At 48.4% G+C, this 20,076-nt stretch overlaps 1 protein-coding gene across 11 annotated transcripts in view; it reads left to right on the top strand.

Annotated features, from left to right (window-relative positions):
• Window positions 1–20,076, top strand: part of LOC144101188 (RNA binding protein fox-1 homolog 2-like) — a 437,474-nt gene that overhangs the window by 75,111 nt on the left and 342,287 nt on the right. For 2 of the 11 annotated variants that reach the window (XM_077634250.1, XM_077634249.1), the window contains exon 1: window positions 9,887–11,964. The exons of 6 other annotated variants lie outside the window; for them this stretch is intronic. In XM_077634250.1, the coding sequence (XP_077490376.1) occupies window positions 11,773–11,964 (192 nt within the window). In that variant the 5' untranslated portion in view covers window positions 9,887–11,772. Of the gene's footprint in view, window positions 1–9,800; window positions 11,965–20,076 lie in introns of those variants that run through there. 3 more of the 11 variants (XM_077634244.1, XM_077634245.1, XM_077634251.1) reach the window with 3 other exon arrangements.

Raw genomic sequence — 20,076 nt, 5'->3', positions numbered from 1 at the left:
TCATTACCCATTCTTAAGCGATGCTCCACAGCCCTGCGATGGCAGGTGCTCTCCCAGCAGTGGGCCTCGTGCGGCCTAGGTTGCTCTTCCTGTGCGTCATCAATCTAACTGCCACCTGCCACGGTGGGCAGTTTGCTCACAATCCGGTGGGCAGGTTGTGATGACGCAGAAAGGTCACGTGACCTAGGTGTCTCACCTACCTCCTAGGCTGCTTCTCTGTGGACCACCGTTGCCAGAGCCCTGTCGTTGATTTTTCGCTCACAACGCCGACATCGCACTTTATGGCGAACGGGGCTTTTAACGCTATCGCTTCAAAAATGAAACTAGGGTCCTACCCATGAGGCGGTCGCGTGGTCTAAAGTGCAGAGCACCGGGATCGCCTTTTGTGGCGTCGAAGAAAACAAACGCTCAAAGCCGCCGCCTTTTTTCCCGCAAGCAGGGAATAACAAGAGCGCAGATTCAGGGAGATTTAGGGAGAAGCCGCCAGACGGCGCACACGGAAACGGGCCACACGACGCACGGCAGATGCACAACGCGGAAGCGGCTCTGAGGCGCGTTCGACCAGCCGTAAACCTCGTTCGGACCCCGGGTCCGAAGAAACAAGCCTTGTCCACAAAAGATAAATGCAGAACAGATAGAACGATCAATCGAATAAACGAACAGGGAAGGAAGCAGCAGAAGAAAGCGAGCAGACGACGGCAGGCGGCGAGCAGACGATGCAGACCAATATAGAAAGAGCCGCGCTATAGAGCAGACGAGAGACGTAAAAAAACGAAAACGCGGCCACTATAATAGTGTGAACACAACTGCGCCGGAAAACTCTAATAGGGGAGGGGGGGAGGAAACGGTGGCCACACAAGCTGCTAAAACGCCCGGATCTTGACAATACGTGCGTGTTTTGTATGTACTGGTGAGCGCGCGCGCGCCGTAACGTCTTTTTCTATTTTTATTTTTTCCTCGCTCTTCGCAAACAAAACGGTAATGCCGCGGAGCTAGGGGACGTGGGGTCGACGCCGACGACGCGAAAGTGCAGATAAACGCAGGAAGCTAGCAAAAGCGACAAAAAGTGACAGCGACCTTAAATTTTGTTCACGCCCAGGGGGCGCCACCGTGCAACGGGCCCCAAAACAGGAGGACGCGGCGTCTGCGGGGTTTCTCGTATAAGCCGCGCTGGCAGGGGAAACGGCACGCTCGGCTGAACGAAGAGCAGACGTTGGCCAGAGATGGCCAAAGGAAGCGAAATGGAAACAAACGTATTAAAAAAAAAAAGTCGGGGAAGATCCGGGCAATTTCTGGAGGCATGGACGTGTAATGGGGGGAACGCAACGCGAGCGTGTGCGAACGCGTGTACGAAAAAAAGAAGCGGAGTCAGCGAGCGTGGGCAAATCTCGCGCGACAGGTCATCTGAAACGGACCCCGGAAACGTCGTCGAGTTCGCAGTGGCCTTTCGTGCGTGTTCTTCTTTCACACCCTTCTTTCTGTCTTCATTTTGAATTCGAAGCGGGAGTGCGTTTGAGTTTTATTCGGGATGAACGGACGGGCGCACGGAGCAATGGTTATGTATGGCGCCTCGCTGTTGCTTGAAAACGAAACTAAGGCGGCCGCGCTGGAGCCGTTAGCGAACCGCGAGCAGAACGAATGATCGCCGGAACGCGCATGGCGCGTGGGAGACAGAAACCACGGTAAGCTTCATGTATACTGTCGCTGGTGCAGGTGAATTCCTCATAAAAACGGTCTATAGACAGTCTACGGACAAAGTATGCATATGTTTAGCGCAAACGCTGCAGGACATAGAAAGAAATAGACAAACACGGACAAACAATAGCGCTCGTGTTTGTATTTGTTTCTATGTCCTGTCGTGTTTGCGGTAAAAATATTCATACTTTGTTAGAAAACCAACTAGCCCAACATCTAATTCTTTTAAAATGGTCTATAGAATTTTTATAGACTCTGTTGCCGGCTTCCTGGGTGCCATGTGTTAAGGCTACGGTTGAGGCTACGGCCATGTATGAGTGCGTATACTAAAAACAATACACTGGATTTGCCCATTGCAGTTACGTCTATAGAGGACGACGAAATCAGTATACCGAGAAAAGTACACTACAAAGATTATAAGAAGAAACAAAAGGTGTGTGTGTGTAGGGGGGGGGGGGGGTTACATGCGCTTTAAAAGGTTAAAGCACACTCCCTAAGTCATGCGAGCAGCTAGTCTTTCAAGTGCGTTCTGACAAGTCCAGCGACGCGAGCTGGCGAACTTTCTGCATGCATGCTGAGCGAACTCGCGGTCGAAGCGACCTCGTTGCTGGAGACGCTACATTCATTTCCCAGTCCTTTTCCGAGGGCGCGACGTCCGCTGTCTCTTATATAGCCCAGCCATTTGCGCTGGTCGTGAAATATCGAAGGAGCGGCACTGCGCGCGCTTTAACCCTCCCGGATTCCCTGAAATTTCTCCCTATATTCCCGCGTTTTTTTTTTTAGCCCGGAGAATACCGATTGCTAGAAGGCTTGCTGAACTTCTACAATATGAAAGACGTTCTACTCTCTCGCTTGAAGCGAGAATACAAATACAAAAAGAAGTCTCGTTACTTATAACAAGAGACAGGAAGGGGAGGGCAGCCAAAGCTTTGAGGTAGGGAAAGAGGGACGAACTTTCCCGACACACATTGTATGTCTGCGCTTGAGGCAAGATACAGACGCACGAGCGTCGTGCGCGCGCACACACACACACACACACACACACACACGCGCACACACACACACACACACACACACACACACACACACACACACACACACACACACACACACACACACACACACACACACACACACACACACACACACACACTTACTTTGGCAATCCGCAATGCGGTCGACCATCCGCCGCTGCTCCTCCCTTGTTCCCCTATGGCGTTTTCCTTTTTTCCCTTCCCGCTGTTCTTGCTCCTTCCTTCGGTCTTTCACATGGGGGGAAAAATGAAAAAAAAAAGAACCTATCCGACTCCCTCCAACTTCCTCAAGGAAGCCCATAGAACCCGATTCTTCCCCAACCTTCCCGAATTCGGTGCCGCGACTCTTTTGCCCCACGACTTCCTCACTCGTTTCTCTTTCTTTTTGTTTCCGCACGCGTTTCCCCGCACGGCCCGCCTCTGTTTGCCGCCATCCATTCCATTTTGGTGCCGAGGAAATTTTATACGCACACGACGGGCAGAGCGCCTCGCTCCCCATTTTCTTCCCTCTCTGAAGACCGCTGGTTGCTCTTTTGTTTGTCTTCTTAGTCTAATGATGTAGGCGGACGTTATTCAATTCTCCACTGAACTCATAATGTCGACGCTAATGTGCAGCACAAGAAATGACCTAGTCCTGTGAAGCTTGGGGCCGCGATGCCCCGCTGCACGCATATCAGTCGCACTGACACACAGAATAATTATAACTTGTTTGGAGAGGTTATAATCTCAGACACGAGTCGGAGGCAGTAAGGGTGGATTTTTATTAGTTACCAAAGGCACGTGTAAAATATTGATGTGGGAAGCCCACGAAAGTGTCGAAAGATAGTTTACAACTCCGATTGAAGCCACGGGGACTTGAAACATTTTTGTTTTGTTTTTCCAGGGCACTCTTGTGATGTATAGTCTCTTTCAAAAGTAAAGAGACCAAGGGGTTTGCTTCTAAGTCTCACTGTGGGGCTCCTGTAGACTCCGTGGAAGTCCCAAGCCTCGCAAGGGCGAGGAGAGTGTTCATCTCCTCTTCGAAAGCACTGGAAGGCTGACGGTGACGAATAACGATGCACACAGCAAGGCTGCGAAGCCAACCCCTCTGGTTAGATGCTTCTGGCAACGGACGCACAAAGTGCCACCAGCGATATACTGACTATATTGCATCCCAGGAGTCGTTTGCAGCATTATAGGGACACTACGGCGATCTGAACCTATCGGAACGGTTCGCGTTGCATAAATGTGCTCCTTCGAACCAGTCATCCCGCGACTGGTGGCTCCATCTCTGGGAAGGAAAAAGCACCAGTGTCCAACTGCTGCACACACTCAGGAGAGACAGGCGACTCGGCGGACGCCATGTTTGCGAATGGTGACGCACCACTTCGCAACTGGCCTCCGCAGTGCTGTTCGTGCGGCCTTCCTCTGCTAATTTCAGGAATTTAATACGGTCGCTGCACTTTAACAACAACAACAAAAAACCCCAGAACTACCTTCCCAATTGCCGTGATTATTGTTTGAGAAATAGTTTAACGCTGTTCAAATATTTGGTGGACTATTTGTTGTGTCCCCACCGTCAGGCCTGATTAGACGACAGAGCTGTAGCTTACACAGTGCTGCACACAACTTGTGAGATGGAGTATATACCAGATGCTCGTCTTTCCGAGTTCAGTCCCTTCTGGACTCGCACTTTCTATGATCGCTAGTTTCTTTTTTTTTTTCTAACACGTTTCACCGTGCGTTCCGGCCGTCGTATGTGCAGCAGTGCCTTTCGCTGACGCCCAAGCTGGCCGTATACCATTCCTGCTCTTTCTTATTACTGCCTTCCTCCCGTTGAAGCGACGCCCTTTGGATTGCATTCCTCCTCGCTTTCCCATTTCTTTCTCTCCCCTCTTTTTCACACTGTTCGCGGAGAAGGCGGCAAAAAAGCAGTTCGCCCGCGCATTCTTTCCTTGTCCGCCGCCACACGCCACGGCGCGAAGCCACGCGCCAGTCGTCGAGTCCGCTATGTGTCGGCAATTTCGCGAAGCCCCTCCGGCGCGCGCTTTTCTCATCCGTGATGCTCCGTCTCGTTCAAAACCGTGCAGCCTTCGGGACGCTTGCTGAAGAAAAAAAAAAACTCGCCGTGGAGGCGCACTTACTATAGTGCTGTGCTTCCCGTTTTATTTATGGTGTCTTCGACTGGTCGCTCTAGATCGCTCTAGAGCGCTCTGAGAGGCGACCGCACATTCGGCTGGTCGAAACCGGCCGCTCTGACTACATTCGGCTGGTTCTTTCTGAGCGCTCGCCTCCAGCTCAGAGCGCTCTGAGGCGCTCCGAGAAAAAAGTCGGAGCGGCTCCGAGATGAGTCCACGTGACAGAGCCACCCGCCATTTCGCGAAAGCGGTGCGAGGCCTCGGCGTCCCCTGCTCGTAGGCAGAAGCAAGTGTGTGCTCTTGACGCAGTCACGCTTGCTGCGTTGTGTTTTGCGGGTGCCGCGCTGTGTGAGTCAAAATGTTCAAGAAACGCCGGATAAGCATGTACGCTAGGAACGCGGTCTGTGTTGCGGTCGCATGACAACAGCGATTCCAGCAGCTGCTCAGACGAGGACGACAGTGTTATCCACAAGGCGATGTTCGAAAAATGAGCGTCCCGTAGGACGGAAAGCCGGGGTAGCGATCGATACAGGCTAAGCGGTGACCGCGATGCAAACTGTGCGACCACATGCGGCTAAAGGTAATCAAGGGACCTTACGTGCGGCTACTGTTGACATCAGCAGCGATGCCGCGTCATGGTTACGGAAGTTACGTCGTCCTTCTGCCTCCTGCGCTTCCGCTCTGAAAACTCGCTGACCATTCGGCTTGACTAGTCTCTCTATGCGCTCAGAGCGAGAGCGGCTCCCACTCTGCCAGATCCGAACCGGATCGTGGGAGCGACCAGTCGAAGACACCATTAAAGATAGTAATATTGTTGTATTCTGCCATGATTGTTGTACGCCGTGTTAGATGGCGCAACATGTGGCTGCTTCCTGTAAGGACTGTTGTGCGCTTTGTTAGATGGCGCTACGTGGAGGAAGGAAAGCTTAGGAGACAGGAGAGGGCCCTCGCTATCCAAGGTGTACTCCAAAAAATGTGCCGGAAGTCACGCGCGCTCGTAAGAACTACTGGAAGTCTTTGGTCGACTGTGCAGCCAGTAGTAACGCTGAGCGCGGCGTCGTCGTCTGCTGCACTGCCTGCTGCACATGCGCACTGGGACGGCAGCCAAGTAGGGAAGAGGGGGGGGGGGGGGCTGAGTTTTCACGTAGCCGCCTCTCCCGAGTTCTTTCCTTCCTCCATGTGGCGCTACAGTCAGTCATGCTACGTCACTGATCATCACCAGTGTTAAGATGCGTCATCGAAGAAGATGAAGTTTGCACTTGATTTTATCCACAATGTACACTACTGGCCCACCCCCCCGCCGTGGGTATGTGCCATTAAAAGCCTGAGGACATCGTCATCTTCGTCAACCTGACAGGGGCTTCGTCCAGTGCACTTGTCGTTTCTCCATCGTCGCTGCCCGGTGGCCTGACGTGGTCGCGTTTACAGCAAATATATTACACAGAGCATTCCGGTTGCGAGCTGCGCCTGTGTTATAAAACATCATTTAGATCGTGGAATCGAACACCGGTAGGCATGGATGCATAACCAACGTGACAACGCTGTATTGCATTAGAGCACTGCAGCACTGCTTCCTACCTGACATGAGCATTGTAACTACCAACATTGAATGAAACGCGAACAAGAAAACTGAAGCGCCCAACCCCCCCCCCCCCCCCCAAAAGAAAAAAAAAAACCCAGCATATTAGCTCCCTGGAGAGGAAATACAAGCGAGGTTAATTAGCACTTCTAACGTATACAGTCTTCGCGTCTTCAGAGTGAAATTATGTTCCGCTGGTATTGCGCTTCTGACGGCTAAGATCTTCACATTTGCTGTTCGTGGTTCAGTTGTCCTGTTCGCGTTTCATTTGTCGCTGATAGTACCTTTTTTGCACTGCACGGTTTTTGAAAGAGCGAAGTACAGTCGGTCGCAGCCTCCTGCATCTCCTTTTGATCAAGAGGGAACGAACGAGCGAGTCGCAAGAAAGAAGAAAGGAATTCGCGGAGAAAGAAGCGTAAAAAGCGTCGCGTTGTATACGCCACTCCGGCAGACTTCATACGCGGCTGCGCTTTGCATTTTTCTTCCGAGGTGAGCCCTTCTCTTTCGGGATGCCGGAAGTAGGGAAAAAAAGGGGGAAAAGAGGAACGCCACTAGGGAGTTGCTTTTCCCCCTAGCTTCTCCCCCTGAGATTCCGACAGCTATATCCTGACTGTCCCTTTTTCTCGTTATTTTTCCAGCCTGCGGCCTCAGCTCGTCCTGGGGCAGAGTGGCTGGAACAATCGCCCGCTGCCGTCTATTGGGGACACAGGGCGAAGGATCGCGGAACGTAAGGGAGAAAGAACAGTGAACGAAAAACACAGCCACTCGGTATAATAGGAATGGACTCGACGCAAAGATTCGCGGACTGCGTCGGGACACAGTGGGGAAAGAGGCAACGAATCAAGCCGCATGAGCGGCTTTTTTCTGCTTACATCTCCTCAGTACCTGTACATGACTGGAATAAACCGAACTGAATGTCAGCGAGGAAGTCCCCGAGAGAGCTCAGCGCGTTTCCCCTTCCTGCTGCTTTTCGTCCAGCCCATACACTTTGTCGTAGCTGCGATCTCGTCGTGGACGCTCACCGACTTTCAGCGCTTCTTTACTGCATGCAGTGTTGTGGTGAGAACCGTGATTTGCACAGTGCATTACTTGGTAGAAAAAAAAAATTGACTACGCTTCGCTATGCTGCGCAAGTCCCGAAACTTAGCGAGAGCAACTGAAAAACTGTTTGTTTTTAGAGTCTTTGCCCCTTGCGCCCTTTCTTGAATACCTTCTATCAAGGTAAGGCCCAGGCGTTCACCCGCTGCGTGCACAGAGCGTCTGAGAAGCGTTTTGCCACGTCCTACCTGAAGACAACAATGGTTGTACGAGGCATGGGGCACGGGCTGCGTGAACGAGTTCAGGGGTTGCCCAGGTATTGAAATGGGTGGTCTGTAATTTTTTTAGGGGAAGGGGGTGGAGGGGGAGAGGCTGTTTGGGGTAGGAAAGTGGTAGTCATGTTTATTTTTTTTTTCGTGGCCTATCACAGCACAAGCCAGTTACGAACTATTGCCCCTTCACATATGCACCCTCCTTCCCCTATAAAAATGGTCTACAGACTTCTTATTGACTCTATTTCATTCTTATAGATATATCCTTTTCACTATTCATAGTCTATAGACAAATGTCTACTAAAAGTGTGTGGCCGTAAATCTATAGATTGTCTATAGACTGTCTATAGGATTTGTATTGCCTATAGACTATTGTTTAGAATTTGTCTGTAGAGAGTCTATAGACTTTATAGACAGAAGTCTATGCACAGTCTATATACTGTCTAAATAAATTTTGGTAAGGGTTCAGGCGCTGTTGAACAAAATTTTCCGTTGTATGTAAGAAATAAATAAAATTGTTACGAATTTAAAGCATGCCTTCCGAAAAGGTGGGTGTACCCCCCACAGGGTGTGTAGGAAGATCACTGCACGGAGTGGTCTCCTGACCGCGGGGCAAATGTAGTGCGAGGCACGTGCGGGTGTGATCACGGACAGGTTCACGTCGGTTTCGGGGAACGTCGCAGATACAGCTGTCGCTGTAAAATTGGGAAACGCGGATCGACGCGATTTTCTCGCATAAAACTTATGCGAAAAAAAATCGCCCGTCTCCCATGTTCCTCTTATTTATTGTTCCTAATATTAATCCACGCTAGCACGTTTTGTTGCTTTTCTCGATTTTGAGCTCCCGCTTTTCTGCTTCACTTATGGCGCATTCTCCAGGTGGCGCTAGTAGTAACGTCGGGCTCCGACTCCAGCGTTTAAAATACCGGGCGTCGCCAAAACCTCGCTTTTTCAAAGGAACTCCCTGGGAAGCGCATTCCACTTTGAAGTTAATCTTCGCTTTGTCAGCCCGCATGCAGACGATGCGGTGACGCAATCTAGAAGTCAGCGACTTCTTTATTGGTTCTTATTAGGCAGCGGCGTTCCTGCTTGAGACTGAGACCGGTTACTCTGGACCTGACTCCAGTGGCTTACACCGCGCACCAAACAGTTGTGACAGGCGCGCAACCGTGACGCTCTGGGAGCAGGACGCGACTCCTCAAATAGGAGCGCACCGTCTCCGCCGGACTATTCGCAGCTGCTGCAATTTGTCCACATCCGGCCGAGGTCCCGCCATTGCAAGCAGAGGGCGCGCGCAGCAGACATTAAACGCGCCACCCTAAGCAGTCACCTTTCAGCTCGCCAGGCCTTCAAGCAAAAAACAATGCGCTCGCTTTCTCCAGCGAGCAGACCTGCAGAGGGCAGGTACCGGCGCAGGATGCATCCGCGTGCGTCAGGGAAAGTTATGCATGCCAAAAATTCTTGTGCGAGAAAAGACCTCCCCCTTCACATCCACCTCGTCAGCCAACCCGCCGATCCATAGCCACCGTCAGCCACCACGACGCTGGCGTCATCTGGCGGCTGAAGTAGCTGAAACGCGCGCATCGTCTACATGTGGCGGTTCTGCAAGCGCCGAGTCATGGCGCCGCCATGGCTTGCGGCGTAGGGGAAGGAGCTGCCCGTGCGAGGCGCTTCGTAAATCGCCCTCGTGTGGCGCTTTCTCATCGCTCGTCTTTCGTCAGCTTCCTTCCTCCCTCCCGGTCGAGCCCCTCGGAGCCGAAGCATCTTCTAGCCGCCGTAGCGGGAGCATCCACCAGCATTCGGAGGCTCACAGACTCTCTCATGCAAACCCTCTCCCTCTTTCTCTGAACCCCTCCAGGCCGACTCACCGCGGGGTTCCGAATATAGAAACCCCGGAGGGCACGGGGGTCCTCCTCTCCCTTTCCCCTACGCGCAGGCTGGCTGGCACAACATAGCCGGCCTATGACGCGAGCCCCGAACCAAACGGTTTCTTTCGGAGAGCCGGGGCCAAAGCAGAGTTGCGGAGGGAAAGGAGAAATCTCGCAAGACGCTGCTGGTCCTCTCTCTCTCTCTCTTTTTTCCTGCTTGCCCTCGGAGCCATTTTCCTTCCTCCCCGAACACTCGCGGCACCCCCCACCTAGGGGATTGCGTAGTGACGTTAGCATAAGCCTACCGCGGCCACGCGAACCAAGCTACCGCGAACAGTTCGCGGCGTCCGTCCTCGTGCTCGGATTAACGGACATCGCCGCCGTTAGGCCTCGTGGATCGGGTTTTGCGTGTACAGTGGAGTCCGCTGACGTCTAATCTGCCCCGGATGAACGTTAGACAGGCCGGACGGTAGAGAGGGCCGGAACCCCGACGCAGCGCTGCTGTTGCATCGCCGTCGTTCTTTCGGAGCTGCCGGGCCGCGTGGTACTACTTGGGGGATTGGTGCGGTGACCATCTGCGCTAGGCTAGGAGGTTTGTTCTGTTCTCCATGTGCTCATCTCCAGAAGCCGTCCCGTGAGCCCTCGAGGGATTTCTGCTGTTCGTCGTGGGCTCCTCTGCAGCAAACGCTGAGTAGTGACATCGAAGGCCCATTTTCTCCAGTGCTGTGCTTTCTTCATATAGGCTTTGGTGAACTGCTTGTGCTGCACTCGTCAGCGACTGGCAACAGTGGGTTCAGGACAGCACATCGAGCTTCGACATTGCATTCTCACAGCCAGTTGATTCCGAGTCAAGGCTGGTGGCGTTGAATTGTGTTTGTGAGAAGTACGGTCCGTGAGTGAAGTGTTTGAGCAGCAAAGCTTTTAGGTGGGGTTGTGCATCTGGCCAGTGAATGTCGCAAAGGTTAGATTGGGGCTAAAGAAAAAACAGTAGGCGAAGACAACCAGACCGCTTCATTCATCTACGTGACATAAACACCAATTTTCTTAATTAGGCTTCCGAGAATCAGTGCCAGCCACAGTGCCCTGATGCCCGTTTTATGACTTATACTATTTAAGCTCCACTCTGTATCACACTAGTTCTGGTGCAAGACTGCAACGCTCTGGCATGAGTACCACTGCCTAAGCTAGTTGTGTTGCCTGCAGCTCAGAAAAAAGGAGATCTGTGCCTTGGACATTTACTGACTACCTTGTTTTTCCTGTACTACTTTTGCATAGATGGATCACAAAAAGGAAACGGGCTTTTCCCTTTTATTTGGATGGCAGCAAAAAGTCTTCTGTATAGAAGAAATTGTGCAGAAGCTTATTAATGCTTAGCAAATCACTTGGTACAACACTGCAAATAATCGCTTGTAGGCTGAGGCAATTGTTCGAGCAACACACACAGCGGAACATAAGCTGCGACAAATCACACCATCCATTTTACTGCTCCTGTTTCTTCACCAAAATTTTGGTGCTCTGCTCAGCTGTGTTTTTCAAGTGTGTGTAAGTGCCTTCTTTGCGTCAGCACAGTTCCAACCAACTCAGAAAAGAAGCAAGAAGACTACAAACAAATGCAAATGTGCTAAAACGTATTCTTGAACGGCAGCCACTGAACAACAGCTGGTGGTGGGACTCGCCAGATTGATAGGCAATTGTTTCCAACAAGACAGCTGTGTAAAAGCGAGCACGTGAAAAGGAGGAGCTTGTCCTGCTGCAGACTGCAGAAACAAGGTGCTATTTGGCTTTGAGACCGCCGTGTCTATGAAATGTATGTGCAAGTTGTTGACCGTATCTATTACATGGTCTCCATTCAACGGGCTACAAGAGTTCTCTAATTCTCACGTACTCGCCCGTTTTCCATGAGCACACTTTCTGGCTAGAAAACAACTGCATTTGTAAAAAAGCCGTGAAGAGCGTCACTGCGCTCCTTTCCAGATATAGTGTGCGTGGAGTTTAAGCCACTGAGAATATCACGTACCTCTCACCTATCAGGAGCCATTGATCACCGTGCACCGACAGAGCCCACCACAGGGAATAAAGCTCCACGTGAAAGTGCGAGGTATTGACAGTGCCATCGTACCATTACCACCAATTGTGGAGGGTGAAGTGGCAGCAAATACGGACTACAACATGGCATCCACTACCACCGATGGAACGCTTACAGGGGCACACATGGCCGCTGCTGCAGCAGCCGCAGCTGCAACACCAGCCACCAATCCTGCTGCACTGCAGTTGGCTTTGGATCCTACGCTACAGATGTTCCCACGTCTAATTGACCGGCAGGCAATGAACCTCTTTGGATTCCCAGCCATCATGCAACAGGTAACAGTCAGACATGCGAACAGTGGTAACATTTGTGACTAGACAAATTTACTAGAACCTAGTAATTTTATTCATGCACTAAATGCCATCCACTTTGGCAAATGCTTTTTGACTTATTAGCGACCACTGGTATGACAATGGGTAATCCTTTCTTTAGAAAAAGTACTCCACCACTGAAGGCATCCAGTCTTTTGTGACCAATATAAACGCTCTACAGAGAATACACGGCAGAGTTTGGAGATAATATGTTTTGAAGTTCAAGCAAACTGTCAGCCACAACATCATTAAGTGCAGTCTGTCACCTCAAGAACTGATTTTGTAAATTAGTGATATCTCGCCAGCCAGCAAAATGCTCATATACTGCTTGAACATGACTGCAATGCTCAACATAACTATGGCAATTCCTGTTGCCAAATTTTCCAAAAAGAAGGGAAAAAGGACAAGTAGCTAGGCATGAAGAGGCCTGCATAACTTTGAATGGCATGTAGCATTCACTGATAAAATGCAGATTCTGAGTTTGCGGCCAATAAAATACACACTGCGAAGCCAGCCTTTTGGAAGTGCGAGTGTCTGAAGTAATATGCAGATAATGAAGATACGGCACGCAGAAAACACTCATATGATATAGAAATGCAGTTTCAATTGAATTTCATGACATCATTACACGCCCCCTTAACCTAGAACCGAATGTTACATATGTCAATTCTTGTATACTTGGAAATCCTGGTGACAAGACTGAAAATATACGGGCACAGAAGGATTTGCATAAGGAGTTATTAGGGAGTTAGGTTATGCATGATCAAATTAATGATAGTGGTGTAATCGCTCATTAGCATCCATTCAACCATGTCGTAAGACTACAAAGCAAATCTGTGCAGCTTTCTCAATTCTTATTTCTATACAAATTTACTCCACTTTGATGGATTCCCCTAAACTCATTGGAATAATCAGATTAAGGTTAATAAGCTGAGCAGGTGATAGTGTTTGGTAATCCGAAATACACGCAGCTCGGCCATGCCCTGTAAATTATGGCTTGAGCTCGGAAGCTTTACAAGAAAATTTATGATCATCCTGACAGACGTTTACAACACTTTAGAGCATGAACAAGTAATGTTAGTTTATTCACAGTACGGTCACAATAATGTTGGCTGCAAACCTTTTTTACAGCCTGTGTAGTGATTTGAATTCTCTCCGACACCAAGTGAGGCTACATGAAGGTGTTAACAGCAGGAACTGATACAGAAACAATATTTTGTTTTGTGGCATACAAAAGCAGAGTTTACTCTCCTTTAGAAAGTTTGCAAGCTTTGGTTTTTACTTGGTGACTAGCTCATGTCTTTCAAAAATTGGGTGCATACAATGCTCATATTTCTTGAGATCGCTTCCATTGTGTATTGTGGAGAAGTGTACTATAGAAAATGAAGTTTTAGGGTGAGTCTGTTTGATACAGCTTCAGATAGTTAGCTAGTTTCAGTTAGTATAAAACGGATTTGCATGCAGATGCATACACGGCTTTAACCACAATACAAAAACTTAACATAAGCATGTGTGCATTTGCTCATGTGCATGTCTATGTTTTCTAGACAGATTACCTGAATAGATTGGAGGCCCTTCTGAATATGTATGAACACTGGTTTTTGAAGATCACAGGCAAAGCATGGGTCGTTACCTTTTTGTTAAATTTATTTTTAGCAATGGGTATACACAAAATTTCTCAACTTTTTTTGGTTGCAGCTGTCCATAGGGATCGGTTCTCTTCATATTTCTGGAGTGTTTACTTAGCTCTTATTTAGTTTACTAAGGCGTGATAAAGTGTGGTCGTCTTTGTGCTTCTGTTCATGGCGTGACAAGGAAACTCGCCTCGCTCAGCTATTTTCAGACACCAGACAGCAGCTGCATGTGATCTATGCGTAGAGAAAAGAGCAAAGAGAGGGGGCTCAGGGAGTCGGAGGAAGAGAGGACAGTTTGTTGCACACGCAAATATTCCAGGCATGACGACGACGGTGGTACCCACCTCCTCTGGTTCCAGTCGGCGCTTCTTTGTTTGGCAACTTGGCAAGGGCTCATGCAGGTGGCATCTGCATTAAGCGAGGGGAAAGATGGGAGATAACAGTGGGAGCACAGCCTGGACAGGTGAAGTTAGCGCCTTTTCTAGGCGCGGCTGTGCTGGTTGCTGCTTTTACTGCTTCAAACATGCTAAGTGCTCACAGGCTTATGTGCGAAATTTGCACTTTTGAGCTGAAACTAGCAAGATGAAACAAAGAGCAGCAAGTGGACTAGGCTGGTATGTGTAATGATTGGTGGTCTATTAGGGCGACCGCAGATACATCGAGACAAAATTAATGTTTTCAAAGGGCCGGCAGAGAACAATTTGAAGCAGTGAGCTTAGAAAATTTGCTGCAAAAGGGTGGTGCAGGACAGCGGTGGTTGGAGATCACTACTAGGAACTCAACCACCTTGGCTGGGAATGAAAACAATGACAAACAGCATTCCTGCTCTCGTCCGTTGTGCTGTTACGCATGGGCTTTTTTTCGGGGGCAGATTTATCTCGGGTGAAAATGTCCAAATGGGATTCTTTATGGTCCTAGTTCAATGGGTTTATTGGCCCATTCCCTGTAGCTGCTGGGACCATTAGTTAATGGGACCATTAGCTACTGGGACCAGTAGCCGCTGGACCAGTAGCCGCTGGAATCGGTAACTGCATGCTGATAGCAGGAACATTTATTTGTATAAAGCATCCATGTAATATGTCCTTAGATTTCTAACCTTTCTGACAAGTTACAAAATGTTTTAAAGAGTTGCTTAATGATAATAAGCACGCTCCAAAAATTCAGGAAAATAGAAGCAACGTACACTAAAATGTGTCACCCTGCGGAACCATGCAGATCTGCCTATAGTTAGAACACACAGCTTTAATCGTAGCAAGCGCCAACAAGCCCAACGACAAAGCACTCCAATACACATAACTTATACGAGAAACATACATTCACGTTAATACAAACTGTTACTATGAGCTCATGCTTATATGCCCCTTCATTAAGGGCACCCCAATGCGTTCAATTCCTCGTTCTTGTCAGCTGCCATAGCCGAGTGGAATGTCCTTCCAGACAGTGTTGTGAATGAAGTTAATACCCTAAAATTTAAACAGATGTTAATTGATTTATTCCCCAACTAATTCCTGTTGAAGGCCCTTTTTTCTTTTTTTGTTTACTAACTTACTTGCTTGTTTTTCTTTTGAAGTGTTCACAGTTGTATCTACATGTGTTAAGTTTATGTTACAATTTTGTTCTTTGTGACATGATTACTGTTCCCCCCCCCCCCTTATGTAATGCCCCCTGGGGCCCTTAAGGGTAAATAAATGATGATGAAGTTCTTAAACATAGTTTTCTCATTAAATTTCAGTATTATTTTTGCAACTTATAGCAGAAAAACCCGAAGGGATTTAGGTGAGAAATTTTTTTAATTGAGGAATACCATTACAACATAAACAAGAAAAAAATGTTGTCAATAAAACAACAAAAAAAACTCTGCAGGAGCCAGTAGATCCCACTTCACAACCAGAAGCTCCCAGCAAGGTCCAAAAGAGGTTCCTTACAGGGACCATTTCCAACAGCAGCAAACCAGAAGGCTTCCTTCTGGGACCAGTAGACCCCAGCACAAAACCAGAAGGCATTCCTTCTGGGACCAGTAGATCCAAGCAAAAAACCAGTTGGTGCCCTACAGGGACCATTTCAACCAGTGGCAAACCAGAAGGCTTCCTTCTGGGACCAGATGAAACCATTAGGAACCAGCAGAATCCCATTAACAAATTTTCACCTGGGATAGGTCACAATTGAAGGGCACGGTCCCATTTAAACTGTACTTCTTGGACTTCATAAAAAAATGGAGTTCAGCATGGTGTTCTTACCTGGGGAAGGGGGCACCCCCATATCGCTAAATTTGTCCTGCGTTACCCAAAGGTTCTTACAAAGCTGTCCTGAGAACAGGGCTTATTCAACAAATGATGATTGCAAAGCCAACATTATGTCTGTGCTAACAGTTCACCTTGCAAAGGTTTAAGACACAGCAGGTTTTTAATGGCAGTGCAGTGACAGCTGAAGAACTAAATAAAGAGAGGGAAAATGTGCTAAACCTGCTTGCAAAAGAAACTGATTACTTTTCTGGTGCTTCTTAGCAAACTATTTCCTGCGCAGTTTGCGTTCACTAATTACGGACAACCAAGGCAGGCACCATGTGCTTCCACCCATCAAAGCCCATTTGGGCTACGCTATCACAGAGAACTCATTAGTTGACAATGCTCCTGTGCTGGTGATGTCCGTTTCGAATGCTTTCGGGACCTCAATTAGCTCGAGTCACTTTAATGAGAAGTGCATGGTCTGTACAAGAGATTTCACTCATCACACAGGGGAACCCAATCAGACAGAGTGCTCCAGTGATCTTCCTGCAAGAGTGTGTTCTCTGGTAATTAGTGCAGAATGTGCCGTCGACAGCCAACCTTGGTCATTTAGAGCTGAATCTCTAAGGATACTTGTCATGAATATTGTGTAAATGCGTTAGCATTGGGGCAAGGCAGCACACGAAGCAGTACCAGGCCCATGGAAATTAATCTGTTTAAACGTTCTTTAACCAAATATGAACCCATGAATGAGACAAGTTTTTGATGCAATGTGCAATGAACTCAGATGACTTAGCCCATATATGCCGGCGTCCTGCATGTAGGACACCGCTTTTTGCGCAGTAACTGCAAAAGTTTATTGTGTAAAAGCTTGCATCCGTTACTGTGGGTTCAAGAGGGTCTAAACTTGTGCTGTGCAAGGGTTGTATTCAGTTCGTTCAGAAGGATCTGGCAGTCTTCTCTGGACGCCACTTTTTTTAAATTCTAGCCCTTCGACTATATTGTAATTTTGCAAGAAAAATAAATCATTTTTGTGCACTGTCACAAGGAATTCACCGGACGAGATAAAAAATGTGATTTTAAAGTCAATGTCAAATAGTTAAAGGTTTACCACATGTAAAAGGTATCGAATTAGCCTAGTATCCTACATTGTATGATGAGTCAAAAGTCAGCATTTAGACATATTTTCAATAAAAGGGTGATTCTGAGTCGTGAAGTGAAAAAAATTTTATATCAAAAAATATTTTAATTTTTTTGAAGCTCTGAAGTTTGGGCATATACGTGTTAAATTGAGGGTGCAATAAAGACCAATTATTTTCTTAGAAATGCACAGTGGGTTAATTTACAAGGCATAAGCACTATGCAGATTTCTTAACCCAATTTCTTAACAAATGCGGCACATGGGCTACAGTTATCATTCTTACTTTATCTGCACTCTGTGCATTTTCAATATTATACATGAGTGGGATTTCCATAAATTTATGATAACATAGAACTTGAAATTTGGTGCATCATTTAACAGAAATTCGTCAGAGTTAGTTAAATAATGATTCCTTACAATACGTCTTTCTCGTGAACACAGAGAAAGCATCCTTGAAGGATTTGATGAAGAATGTAGCTGACAGAGCGAGCTTTTGTTGAAGCCTCTGAAATGCCATGCTACAGTTCAGTTCCAACATCACAGATCAGTTACAAGAACTCTTGAACTGCAACATGAAATATCATATCTGGCTGTGCAAACCGCCCCTGAATAACACATGTTGCTACGACTGAAACATAATGCGGAAAGGCGATAACGATGCTGTAATTACATTGCAGTTCACAGGTGGGAGTAGGTGATAGTGAATGAAAGTAAAACATTGGCAGAATGTAAACTTACTGGTCAAAGGCAGCAACAATTACCTTTACCTGCTGTGAGAGCAAGAGCAGCCATGACTTCCTACCACTCAATCTGTTAATCACCTCCTTGAAGAGCAGATTAGCAAGACTACCTGTGAAGAGACAGCAATGCCTGATCGTGCGTCTCTAACAATGGTTGACATGCATGGAGCAAGTTCCGCAGTGGCTGTGCCTGTAATTGAAATCAAAAGTGCAGTTCATGAGGCTGGGGAACATCATTTACATATGTCACTTCGTACACGTACGTCACCAGACATGCAAAAAACAGCACAATTTTATGGCATTATACAGGGCAGTGTATTGACCACAATGGCTAATTCGATTTACAGCTAGCTGACCAAAAATTAGGCGACTGTACTCGCGGTCAACTTTCTGTGCCATTGCAGCCAAGTGACATTGCCTTGTTCGCTGCTTTCTCTTTGGCTGGCTAATCCTATAATTGCTAGGGGTGGCACATAGAGCTGTTGAGGGTAGAAAGTCGTAGCCGTCGTATATGGATAGAATCACTTGTCTAAACCTGTTGGGCTCGTTACCATGTTCTTGAGGACTATATTTTGCCCTGCAATTTCACTCCCGCTGCAGTCCTCTGGGCTTCACTCCAGTGTCACACAAAGCTGTCTGTGAGTACAGTGAGGAAATCATGTGCTGTGTCAAGCAGTGGGCAGGTTGCACAAATGGTGCATACAAGGAGGACGAGGGGGATTACATTAGTTCTTTATTTGAGCCAGTTCTGAATATCGAAGAGCTCTGCTGCAAATAATTTGCAGAATGGACAGGAATAGCTGAGAGATAAACAAGCGTGCAATGCAATCCTGCACCAAACTGTGTCTAGCCATCCTTTAGCTATGAATCGGCCTATCTTCCGAATCCTCTGCAGTCCAACCTCTCTATTGCTACCACGCCTGTGAGTCTGTTTCGCTCCAAGTGATGAAGTAAGAAGTCCAAAGGCTTGTAGGAAGACAGTTCCCAGTAGTTTTGTTGACTTGTCGAGAGAAACGCTCTTCTAACTTGGGGTGCCCGGGAGTGCAGGCACTGCAGCTGCCTCAGCCAGTAAATTTCATTTGCCACACCGTCGAGGGAAAGAGCGGGATAAGGCACACTCCGAGGTTTCCTGGCGAGAGAAAAGGGCTGAGATATATAACCCGGAACAATTCGTGCCGCGGGGTGCGAAATCGCAGCAATAATAATAAGAGCCGAACAAGGCGCCCAAGTACGCACACAACTTGATCAACCCATTTGGACACACCGCGCGCCGGCGCCCGCCAGTCGGACGCTAGGGGGAGCCGCTGTGGTTGTTGTAGCCACGAACCCAGAGCACTCGCCCGGTCTTTGTTTTTTTCTTCGCCAGCAGGCGGCAGTGCGGCAACGCTCTGGTGCGTGGTATTCCGGGCGCCTTCACGCGAAGCTTTCCCAGCCAATCTGCATGCAGCGGGGCTTTGCGCGACCGTTATACGCCCCCCCCCCCCCTCCTTTTCCTCCCAAACTTCGTGCCGGCGTTTCGTTAATGAGCCGAGTCGTGCATTTGTTAGCTTGGTTCCAAGATGGCGGCGTCGCAAGCGTGGGGGGAGGTTCGAGGCGGACACGGTTTTTATTCAAGGGGGCAACTGTGGCCTCTGTACAGCGGGCAAGGCGACGCGCCTTCGTGATGATGTGACCGCGCTCCGCGCGCTAAGCTTTTATTAACTCGGCGAAAACAATGCGTCAATTCAGCAACCCCACCCCCTCCTCCATCCCCCGGGACTCGCCTGTCACCTTTGTGAACGTATGGAGTCCGCCGAAGTCGACATGCACATCGGGGCTGCAGGCAGTGGCCGGACTTTTTTTTTTTTTCGAAGGAAATTTCTTGTGGCTTCCCTGAAACATCGCGCGCAAACGGTCGGTCGTCAGGCTGCGAAGACTTCCTTTTGAAAAAGATTGGAAAAAAATGGGAGGCGGAAAAAAAAAGGGAACGTAATGAGGAATTCGTCGTAAATCTCATTACGAACGAGAAAAACCGCAGCGCCATCCTTCATTAGGGCGAAATTTTTCATTCGCACTCCGCATCGTAAAACCGCGCGGTTGCCCGCAGCCGTGGTTCTTACGAAGGTCGTGTCTTAATTCTTCTCTGGCCATTAAATTCGCGTCTGCTGTGTTCTGAGCGACGCAGAAAGAACAAAGCAAAATCTTGGCTGTTATTAAATTTTTTGAGGGGCAGCGCGCACAACGTCTGCATCGAATGGTTGGGAGAAGGGGCGTAGATTTCGACGTCACTATGCGCTGGTCGTAATTGCGGCTCCAAAATTGCCTGCGTCGCTTCTCCGTATATATTTGCTCAGGTC

This window comes from Amblyomma americanum, chromosome 8 (assembly GCF_052857255.1).
Source record: "Amblyomma americanum isolate KBUSLIRL-KWMA chromosome 8, ASM5285725v1, whole genome shotgun sequence".
Taxonomy (NCBI): Eukaryota; Metazoa; Arthropoda; class Arachnida; order Ixodida; family Ixodidae; genus Amblyomma; species Amblyomma americanum.
The sequence above is the reverse complement of the archived record's forward strand: the minus strand, read 5'-3'. Positions and strand labels throughout refer to the sequence as shown.